Source organism: Maylandia zebra, linkage group LG19 (genome assembly GCF_041146795.1).
Source record: "Maylandia zebra isolate NMK-2024a linkage group LG19, Mzebra_GT3a, whole genome shotgun sequence".
NCBI lineage: Eukaryota > Metazoa > Chordata > Actinopteri > Cichliformes > Cichlidae > Maylandia > Maylandia zebra.
Window position 1 is genome coordinate 21,225,326 of NC_135185.1, and position 11,620 is coordinate 21,236,945.

Here is an 11,620-nt window from a genome sequence, read left to right on the forward strand (position 1 = left end):
ACTCACTTTAAGAGAGAGTGATGTGGCATCATTTGTCATTCGGGTTATTGCTTTACTAAAATAGCCTCTCTCTAGCCAGTGAACCCGAGAAAGCTAATACTGGGCACTAGCATGGTCCATGCCTTTACTATAGACTGAGGCTGGAGAGCTCCTTACCTGCCACTCTGCACCAAGCACATCAGCTAGCTCAGCGTTCCCCAACCTTTTCTGCGCCACGGACCGGTTTATGCCTGACAATATTTTCACGGACCGGCCTTTAAGGTGTCGCGGATAAATACAACAAAATAAAACTAGTACTGGTACCGAAAAAAAGAAGATTTATTCATAACACACGTGAAAAGACCCAGGAAAACAGGGTTAACGATAAAAAACGATAACAAAATAACGCTGAAAACTGATTTAAAAACCCTGAAAACCATACATTTCACACCTGAGCCTCAACTCTCACGGTCCGGTACCAAACGACTCACGGACCGGTACCGGTCCGAGGCCCGGGGGTTGGGGACCGCTGAGCTAGCTGATTAAGCTAACTGAATTAAGTACAAAATGATCATCAAAAAGTGTAGTTGGACAAGTGGTAGCGACAGTGTTAGCTGGGTTATTTTAGCTTCATTAGTCAAATCAAATTTAAACTTCTGAATTAGATTTAGTGCTGACATTTTCTTTTTTTTATTGTCATTATCATTGTCTATCATTGTGATGGGCGTTTGTCATTATTGACACCATAGTTCACTGACTACTAAAGAAAAAAAAAAAGAGAGGTGGAGGAAATGGCAGATGAATCAATATCGAAATGAATCATTCCAGCTGAATTTGCAACAAGATTTTTCAAGGCAATCAGATATAATTAAGCCGAAGTTGAAATGCCATGATGCATAAAAAGACCCACACACACATGTGTTTGTTTTTTTTGGTTTTTTTAAAGCTCTGAACTCATTTGGGTGCGATTGCTTGTTTTAGCAGCTCTGAAATGCTCATCCATGTAGAGCGACTGTATGAAAAAGAGAAATGTTTAAAATTCACTAATAAAGAGCGCGGTTGCGGTTCACAGGTATCCACAAAGACGGTGGCCCAGTGTGTGGAGTTTTACTACACCTATAAGAAGCGTGTGAAGACTGGCCGCAATGGTACGCTAACCTACGGTGAGACAGAGCCTTTGGAAAGCAAGACCACAGAAGAGGAGATGGACCGCAAGGTCAGTCTTAAACCATGTTTCACATTAGCGTTGCAGAAAATAGCGGATAAAAGGATGTCTGTTTAATACATGCAAATATCCTCACTGATCGCTGTTGAACTGAACTATGTAAAAGTCTGTATCTGTCTGCAACTGTGGTTCATGGTGTCTACAGTAACCTTACACACTGATAATAGAAGGTAGAGCATGTTTAAAAAAAAGTACAACTGCAGGCTGTTTGGGTTTTATGGTAACTGAATAGTGCTGCATGCATATATATATCTCTATATCAGCATGTTTGCTATAATTGTATTTAAGTAGCCACAGTGCGAATGAAGTCATGTACAAAATAGCTCTCAACATTAATTGTATACTAGTAGATGTAAGTTTCCCTCAGACATGTGTGCCTTACAGTCAATGTTCTTCTTGGACCAGCAGGGCTCTCACAGACTGGAGCCACAGCGGGAGGAGGACAGCAGGAAATGGGAAGGGTCAGCTGACAGGAAACCGGATGTCTGCCCTACCAGGACGTCTCATGCGCTGCCGTCCACAGAGAATGTACGTGTGCAATTAGAAGAGCTGCATGAATTAATGATGGCGTGAATAAATTAAATGAAAACATGTATAGCTGAGCAGCGAGCGCAGAAGTCTCTCCTTTCAGTGTTTTCTCCTCTTTGTCCTCAAAGATGAGATAAAATGAGTAAAACAGTATTTTTTAATATAATACAACCCCAGAATACGAAGGTTGGTGCTCTAGTTTGGTGGCACTGAATTTCTATCATTACTGTGGTTATTATACTCATTATACTTATCGCATATAGTGTTTTATTTAGTAGTATAATATCCGTGCTTTTTTTTTCAAAAATAATTTTTCACAGTAGAAATAATGTAATTTATTTTAATCATCTTTAGTTTTTTGCTTTTGTGCACACACAAACTATTCTAAAAGATATTGTAAAGCGAGTATATCGACTGATTTAGATTGAACATATAAGTTTGATATAAATAAATTTAAAGCAAAGAGAAACTGCAGGAGAGTTTGGGAAGATAAGATTAGATTTTATGGAAAATGTTTTGCGGCAAACTGATTCCTGCTTTAGAAATGTGTCAGTTGAAGATTTGTCCTTTTGAACCTTGCCTGAGTTGCTGGTTGGCTGTTGGTTTTGCTGCCCCCCGCTGGGGTTTTGGAGAAGAAAACTCAAGTCCTCCCCTCAGCTCTCTGCTCTGCATTGTGCAACTCCATAGTCTTTGTTGGGAAACGGTGACTCAGCAAGAAACTTTTCTCCTTTCTTTCTTTTTCATTTTTAAATGTTAAAGATGAATTCAGGCTGTGCGTATGTTGCAGTTTGATTGTGTCCTCATTTATGCGTCCACATGCATACCGTTGTGAAGCTATTCTATATAAAAGCTGCTCGTAAAGTGGCTTCAGCTGCACTAAGCAGCTATGTTAAAGGTGTTTTGGAGCTTTCATGTTAATGCACTTCTTTCTTTTATTGGGTGTGCAGCCTGGGACCGTTCTGATTATGAAAGGCCAGGACGACACGGGGAGGGAGCAGTCGCTGTCCCGGGTTATTCACCCCCCTCACCCGCCACCTCCCAGCTCCAAACAGCGCTACGAAAGCAACGCCCGCAAGACGACTCCTTCGACAGGCAACAAAGGCCCAGCTGGTCAGGAGGGGGAATTTCCCTGCAAGAAATGTGGCAGGTTAGTGATCAGAAATGTGGCATCAGTCACCGCTGTTGTGTCGGAGAGGCTGGGGTGAGTCTGTTTGCTTATGTAAAGATGACAGCAGCACTCATTCGAGTTGCGTAAGTAGCCTTAGACAGGACAAGATGGGAAAAATAAAAATTTTGTCAGAAATATTTGTACTTCTTTTGCCCACTTGGAATATGAATGGTAAATAGAGGGAAGTGTCTCATGGTGTCTCTCTGAAAGAATCAAACCGTCCTGTCATGCTTTGGTAAAATAACAACTCGTCCTCTGGCAACACCGGCCATGTTATTGCCAACTGTGTCCTAGCAACCGAAACACAGAGTAGATACGGCACATCACACCTCCTGTCAGTGCAGCTCTACCCAATGACTTGAAGAGCACTACACTTGCTCTTCACACCAGCTCAGTGTCCTCATTATAGACTGTCCTCCACCACAGATATCCAGCTAGGTGATTCACAGCTTTGAAATGTTTTATCGCAGATCTGCTGTTGTGTCACATGACGTGAGACTTATTGTGGAGCTAAAATGATCGGATTTTAGTACTCTTTGGAGTTGTAATGTTTTCTGAAAATCATTGTTGTTTAGAAGCTTGTGTTCGTGTATGCTAGTGAACTTTGACCTCATTCTTTACAGAGAGACAGATTCTTTGCTGTCTGGAAGTACTGAGCTTAAATGTGTGAGAACCCTTTATATGAGTTGTTGAATAATGTGCAGTATTTCAATAAAACTTGAATAAAAGAGGCTTTATGAGATAGTTCCCAGAGTGTATAATCTAATTTTCATTTTGTGCTCTTTAAAATAATAAAATAATTCCCCCCGGCTGAACCCTTTTACTTATAATGATGTCTTTTTGCTTAGTGGGCTTTGAACATTTTCTCTACACCATAATTCATAAAGTTATATATTCAAATTCTGCATATTCATTCTTAAGCGGTTTGTTTACTGTGACCATGTCAGGCAAACAGCAGCTGAAATGGGTTCCACCTTTTTCCAAACAGCCTTGTTTTCTTTGCATGTCTTTCCCTTTGCATTGGTACCCGATAGTGTTTGTTTGTTTGTTTGTTTGTTTGTTTTAATATGTTTAAATTAAGTTGTCAATGACATGGCTGAGGAACTTCCAATGTGTCACTGACTGTTTCAAAAATAAACTCTAGAGAACCACAGTTTCATATCTAACAAGTCAGACCTAGTGATGAGGAAAGAGGTTTATCTGTCTCTGGCAACACATGATTAGTTGTTTTGATAATAGTGATGTTGGAGGCTGATGTCTTACACGTGCCCTGTGTGTGTTCAGCCACCTCCATTTGTCATGTTGCAAACAGACGCACATAGCCAGGACGTAGCTGGTGTCCAGTGTCCGTCCAGTACCAGGTTTTGGTTTTTTTTTTTTATGCTTGAAAGCAGCTTTGTGTTCCTGACCTCCAGACTTACAAACTGAGCTTAACTGAGCCTGCTTAACAAACACAAACAGCACTGCTTTCCTCTTTATAGCACGAGTAGCAGATTGCATATTTATAGAGCCGTACATATTAAATGAGGCGATTATGCAGAGTTGCATTTTAGCTGCTTGTAAAGCATGAAGGCATTAATATAACCACTCTGAGCAATGAAAGCAAAATGCATCTTTGACCTGCTTTTCCCTAACCCTGCAGGATTTTCTACAAAGTGAAGAGCCGCAGCGCTCACATGAAGAGCCACGCCGAGCAAGAGAAGAAGGCTGCGGCTCTGCGGCAGAAGGAGGCTGAGGAGCGGGCGGCGGCTAAAGCAGCCGAGGCCGCTGCCATCCTGGCTGCGCGGCAGCAGAACGGGACGCGACAGGTGGGCGGCGACAGCACCAATGATGACTCTTCAGACGCACAGGACGAGGACGACGATGACTGGCAGTAAATGGGAAGACCGTACACACCGAATGCAACGGTAGCGAGGTTTGATTACTGAACAGGAGAAGGACAGTTGAAAAGAAATAAAGAAACCCTCCCCCCTGTGAAGTTTCTGTAAATTTTTGTGGAACAAGAAGACTTCTGTTACTTGGCACATTCAGGGACAGATGAGCTCCCGTGTCCTCATTTAACTGTGAACGCGTGGACTGAGTGAGAGTGTTTTATTCGTGTTGGAACAACGTGCTTTCCAAAACTCACCAACTCCCCTTTACTCTGCTTGAAAAGCTTTTCAAGTGTTACCTCTCTTGGTCACAGGGCTCGGTCAAATCAAAGCCATGCCGCTTCTTTCGGCGCTGTCCTTTTTCTCCACTCCCAGCCGCGGCCTTCCTCGCCAGTTTGAAACTCGCCCTGCATCATTTTGACAGGTGTGGAACTCGTCAGACCCCCTTTTGTTTCGTTTTTTTCTACTTCGCTTCTTACGATGAGCCACAGCACCCGCTTAAAAGCTGCATCTCGACCGTCCAGCATCGGGTGAAGTTTTGAAGACATTAAAATCGGACAGCTGGGGGAGCGTTGAAGCGAACGGAGGCTCGTGCTGTTAGGTTCTCCGCTCCGGGACGGACAGATGGATGGATGGCATGTGCAAACTGTTGCCTCTGTGTCGCCGCTCTCCTGGACACAAAGCTGCCAAAAGCTTTGTCAGACGCATGTGCGCCAAATGGGTTCTCTGTGTTCATTGGGCTTTTGTTCTGTGAAACCCCCTCCACCTACTCCACCTTCAGCCCCGTCACCTTTTATAGCTCCCAGTTAGTTCCTCACTGTCGATGCCTTGGATGTTATGCTTTTTATCTCAAAATGACAATCAATTTTACACTGTTGTTTTTTTTATTGATATGTATACAGGTGACGTTACTTTTTTTTTTTCTTTTTTGCCTGTGTAGCTGTATACGGTTATTGTTGTTTTTTTGTGAATATTCCTGTTTATGATTATTATTATTATTATTATTATTATTACTACTACTATTATATTCTGGTATTGGCTGCAGTTTAATTAAGCGCTTTTTCCCATCTTTGTCCAGAGCTTTTTTTTTTCTTTTTCTTTTTTTTTTTTTTTTCTGTTTTTTATTTTTATTTTTTTAATTTAAACAAAAAAACTCAATAATGCTACTTGCTGCCTGTTTATAACTGTGAGATTTCTTTTGGAAACATGAAATGAAGAAAAGGCAGAGATGTATGTGCAATAGAACAAGTTGACCCCCTGTTACCTGAGTGTTCAAGCCCACCCGGCCCCCTCCCACCTTCTCCTTCACGCTTACAACCAGCTGCTCCGGATGCCTCACTGGCACCGCTGTAACTGATGGGAAGCATTGACTCAGACTGTTGAAACTGCAGGTCTCTACAGATGCACACATTGAAGCAGAAAACGGCAATGACCAACTCGAGACAGTTCAATTAAATTAATTTGGATAATAGTGGAAATTTTTGCTTGTACAATCTGGCTCAAGCAAACTAAAATTGTCGTTATCCTGTGTAAGTAAATTCTTTACTTCCATCAACAAATGGGTGAAGCAGCAGAAACTTTGCTCACTGCTAACTGAACCAATATTGTAGGCCTTTAGCACATACTTTCTACCTCAGTATGCTTTTTCCTCATACTTCCATCTAATTACCGACGGAATACAAAAGGAAATTTCTTCTTGTGGCTGGTTCAGACTAAAATGTCATATTTTGTAGGTTTTTAGAGGCAGTTCTTTGCTTCGTCTGTCTCACAGATTCTTAAATCTGGCTCTTTTATTATTATTTTTTCTTACACATGCCCTCTAGCTAAACCTGTCAGCCACAGCTCATTATTTACACTCCCCACAAACTGTTGATGATGGTAAATAATTTACTGGCAAAAGCTGAAACACAGGCATTAAGAGAGATGGAAGCTCGAACTTTACAGAGTTTTATCGCTGTCATACAAATTCCCCTCGAGTGTTTGCTCCTAAGTTTACTATAAACACTTCACACAGACTGTTTACTATAAAACATACAGATAGGGACAAAGGGAGGGCCCATTCTCTACTTCAGTACCTGATTTTTTTTCTCTTTGCAGGCAAATGTCGGTGCCGTTATTCAACTCGTGTTCTTGCACTTGGTTGCTGATATTCGGTGTTTCTAAATTGAAGCATGATGCGACAGAAGAGAAGAATAGTGTCTCTCTTTAGTCAGCATGGAAAAGTGTCTCAGTCTGCATATGGATTGTTGTGGCACCAACACGCTCCAATGAGAGCTTAGCTGTGGGGAGGGGGTCGTCGTCGTCAGCAGCAGCAGCTAAAGGACAGCGTGACTCAGCTTACAAATGCATTTGATAATTAAATGGAAACATGTGCAAAAGAAATAAATAAAATAAAATGCACGTTAGTGGTGTAGCTGTGATAAGGAAGCTATTTAAATGACTTGTATAACAGTGTGGCTGATCAAAGGCTGATATCGAAATCGTTTTAACCCTACGCCGTGCATCTGTGGTCGCCTATTTTCTGTTTACTTTATGCTGATACGAGGCGCCGAATCGGACCACGGAGACGGTGTGTTTTGATCTGTCTATCGCTGCATATCTGTGTTAAGCCCTTCAGCCCAGAGCCAGCTTCTGTTGCCATGGCAACAAATGGGTTAAAGGGTTATTTTCCTTTAAAGGACAAACCACAGTGGGGGAGCTCGGGGGAGCGGGGAGAAAAGGCTCCAATTACCGGTTAGTCCACAAGTTAAACCTGGGTCTATGCACAAACTGTTCACGTGTGTGTGTGTGTGTGTGTGTGTGTGTGTGTGTGTGTGTGTGTGGGGGGGCAGGGGGGCACCGTGTTAAAAGAACGTGTGTCTGTGTGTGTCTGACTGCTGATAGGTAAGATGTTTAACTGTACACCAGTTAGTGCGGAGAAAAGAAATTGCAGACTGTTCACATGTTTGATATGTTAATTTATATTTCTTTTTATTTGGGTTCATGCCGGGGGAGGGAGGGGGGATGTTGAACAGAAAAAAGGTGTTCCCGCTTCTTAAAAGCAGACTTGTGGGTGAAGTCGAGGCCACGAGCTTTCCTTGTTTCTTCTGGCCGGTTAAGGGAATTTTGAGGGGACAAAAGGTTTATTTAGCTAAAGATTAGAAATCTATATAAGAATGGAATTCTATGTTTGCATACTTTCTATGCTATTTTCATATGAGGTTCACACTAATGATGAAAACAGAAAGGAATCTCAAGTGCTTTTTACTACAGTGTAACTTATTTGTTTTGATTTTTACCACCTGTGTTTTTAGTAATGATTTATGAAGCACTGTATATTAAAGTTTTAAAATATTCTGCATGACTTTCTGAGTCACTTTTTTCACCCCTCACGATCACTACACCAAACCAGACCTGATAAAGTTCTAACAGTGACAGTTGCTGTTGTTTGCATTACTTCACAGCCAGCACACAAGGGGGCAGCATTGCTGCAGCGGTTCATTCAGGCAGAGGAAAGGAGGAGGAAGCTGTTCTGTGCCCAGAGCCAGGCTGTTCTGTGATGGCTTAATCACATCTGATTGGCTTATGTCATATTTAACCATATAGCTGTACGCTATTTGGTATCATAAATTGGGACATGACAGCAAGTCAGTGCAGCAATTTATTCCAACCTATTTAAATATTCATGGAAATACAGTAAATCAGACAAAAACAGTTTGTTCATATTTGGTATGACCGTCTTTCTTCTTCGACACAGTTTAATCTCTTAAAGATCTCCATATAGAAGAGAAACCAAAAGTTTCTCATTTGGGTTCATCGCTCCTCGGTCCTGTTTCTGCTGGTTTCCAGTACAGTTATGGTCTAAATTAGACCATAACTGTACTGCCTACAGCCTTTCCTCTTTCTCTTCCTTAAATGTTTCTTGACCACCACCCTTCCACTGAGACAATTTCTGCTGAGGCTTCAACGAACAGTAGATCAATCAGCTGCATCTCTCAGGTCTTTGCTGGATTTATTCCCATTTCTTCAGGATCTAGCTTTCAGACACTATCCATCTGTTCTAGTCTTTTAGTCTAGTCCAGTTTCCTAATATCTATCTAGCTATGTATCTATATATATGTAGACAAATACATAGATAAACATTACATCATCCTCATTGTGAGGTTATGCTCTTAAAGATAAAGTTCCTGCTCTTATTGGTGAGATTAGAGTGAAAACAAAAGTGTGTAATACAAAACTTTCATTTTCATTATTGAGTTTATTTCTGAGAGAAGGTGTCAAAGGTTTCTCACTGCAGCTTAGGATGCGCATGCGCAGGTTAGAGCATGAAACTTGTAAAAACCTGAGCCTTTGTAGCAATGATGCTTGGGTCTATATGGCTGTGACTGTGTAGGATGTTTAAGAGATAACTGTAGGATCTGACAGTGGAGATAAAGTGATGAGGGGAACTGAATACTCCCACTAGCAGCAGGGCAGTCTGGGAAAGGCAAACAAGAACAGCATGCTGTTCAGATGTGTCCTCTCGTTCTCTTTTTGCTCATTCCAGCCCGTGGGAGGAGAAGGCGGAGGAGGAAGACAAATAGGAGGAGTGGGAGCCAAGGAGGGAAACAGGCATCACAATCTATTTATCTGCCTATCTTACAGCTGGAGAAAATTAGAGATCAGGGCGGGCAAAGCTTTGCAAACACTGAATCAAAATTGCACAACACCTCCATCACATCCATCTCTGAGCGTTGGTTGAGTTTGAAAAATTGCACTCATCTTTTACATCTAAAAACACTTCTAAGACATTCCTGCAACTTAATGATAACTTGTATCAGCGCCGGTATTGCAAAGCATCCATCACATCAACAAAGAGAGACTAGAGGCTATTTATAACAGCTCTCATACAGTCCAAATCCCTCCCCAAGGCTCAGACAACATGTGTCAAGAGAAACTTGACAAATACAGCCAGGTGCTCTCCCTGAGTGTGTGTGAACAAGAGTGTGTGTGGGAGTTAGAGAGAGAGGAAATGAATGTGGGGGGTTTTTTTTGTTGTTGCTCAAACCCGATATATTACTTTCTGTGTCTGGCCATCAGAGCCAAGCCCAGCAGGAGGTGTGATATGAGAACTCTCAGCCTGATGTCCAGATCCTGCCAAATCCTGGACGGATCTGCCACCTAAATGTAGCACCTAAAATCTGACAAATGTTTCCAAACGTTTGCTGAAAAGTTCAAGGTTACAACAAAGAGTATAAAGGGTTCATTGATTTAAGTTTAATCTGTTTTGTTTTTTTGTCCAGACAATGAAAGGTTTTCAAGATATCCATCCATTTCAAACATGAAACATCTCAGCAACATTTTGACTGACTGAAGCTGATTTTGTGGCAGACATTTATATACCCCTCAGCTATCTCTCTGTGCAATCATCTCAAAGGTTTTGCAAAATATATTTCCACCAGCTCTTATTTTATTGTACCTTATAGCTTTCTGAGGAGCCTTCCTCCAGAGTTAATAACCACTTATTAGAACACTGGAGCGTGTTTTCAGACATTTCTCATCTGGTTGCACTCACTAAGCACAAAAAAGTGACAAAATAAACTGCATTCAAACCCTGGCTTCCATCTCACTGCTGTACAGATGGCTAATAATTATGGAATGAGGTGGGTGTGAACTGTTGGTTGCACAGAGTCACAGAAATGTTTGAAGGCTGCTCTGCGACGCCCCAAGTTGGTGCGGGAGGGGAACGCCTGACCACCTCACAAGCAGCTGTGCATATTGTTGCATTCAGGCGTAATTAGCAAAGGTTTGCATACTAATGTGCTAAATTAAGATGCTGGACATGGTGATAGGATGCTGATTAGTGCAGCCTCACAGAACCACATCCGTGGCCTTTTATTCCAATCCCCGTTTATTGTTGTAAATGATTAATGGCATTGTTTCACCACAGTTGCAAATGGTTTATTTTCTCACGTCGTTCCTAAACAGAGGGAGGGGAGGGTGCAAAGAGTGTGAAACAGACTAAAATACAGTTGAATTTCATTCTTATAAGGAGGCCCTTGTTACTGAAACTACCTGAAGCCATATTAACAGAGAGGAATGCTTGCTAAACTCGTTCATTTGGCTTAAACACATGGAAAAAAACAAGATTTTTTATTATTTTCCCAAACATCCAAGCCCAGGCTCGGAGGCCTTCCCGTCTCATTAACTACCTCAGAGCAGAGGCTTTCTCGTGGGCTTGGAGAGGCCGACTTATCCCCTCTCTGTGTGGTTTTTGGGGAGCTGGCTCCCATACAAGCGTTCATGGCAGCGGTTCATCGTTTCTGCACATACATACACACACTGGATCCTTATTAGCAATTACAACGCCAGAGGGTCTATTTATACACATCTGCTGAGACAGAGCACTGCAGCGGTAACAGATACATCCAGCAGCACTAATCAACTCCAGCCCAATCCCTGTAAACAAGATGAGAGGGCGGATAGAGGGAAGAGAGGAATAATGTACCAGGGGAAGGAGGAGGGTGAAGGCGGGAAGACAAAAATAGGAGAGGCGGCAGGATGGAAAAAAGAAATTAAGAGGGGAAGGGTAGAAAGAAAGGGATCAAGGGGTGAAAGAGGTGTAGATGAAGACTGGGAGAGTATCTGAGAAAGCCATCAATAATCAGTAACAGAAGTAAGGACCAGATTCTTCTCACAATAGCTGTTCCAGCTATTCTCCTGCTACACAGTCTTTCAAAGGAAAACTGAACTTCTAAATTAACATATACAGCCAACAGGCAGCTTTGGGATCCTCACCAGGGATAGAGATGACCCCGATTTACCCGATTTGTGCAAGACTCATTTTACAAACTCCCCACACCGGATTTTATTTTGCCAAAGCCAGTTCAA

The 11,620-nt window shown here is 42.0% G+C and overlaps 1 protein-coding gene across 4 annotated transcripts in view; it reads left to right on the forward strand.

The window, feature by feature from the left end:
- The window catches only part of mideasb (mitotic deacetylase associated SANT domain protein b), a 26,088-nt gene extending 17,979 nt beyond the window's left edge, over positions 1 to 8,109 (forward strand). For 3 of the 4 annotated variants that reach the window (XM_004540200.3, XM_004540199.5, XM_004540201.4), the window contains exons 10-13: positions 1,052 to 1,195; positions 1,610 to 1,732; positions 2,680 to 2,879; positions 4,543 to 8,109. In XM_004540200.3, coding sequence (XP_004540257.1) covers positions 1,052 to 1,195; positions 1,610 to 1,732; positions 2,680 to 2,879; positions 4,543 to 4,777 — 702 coding nt within the window. In that variant the 3' untranslated portion in view covers positions 4,778 to 8,109. The remainder of the gene's footprint in view (positions 1 to 1,051; positions 1,196 to 1,609; positions 1,733 to 2,679; positions 2,880 to 4,542) is intronic. The other variant, XM_012922260.4, reaches the window with a different exon arrangement.
- Positions 8,110 to 11,620: the final 3,511 nt, after the last annotated feature.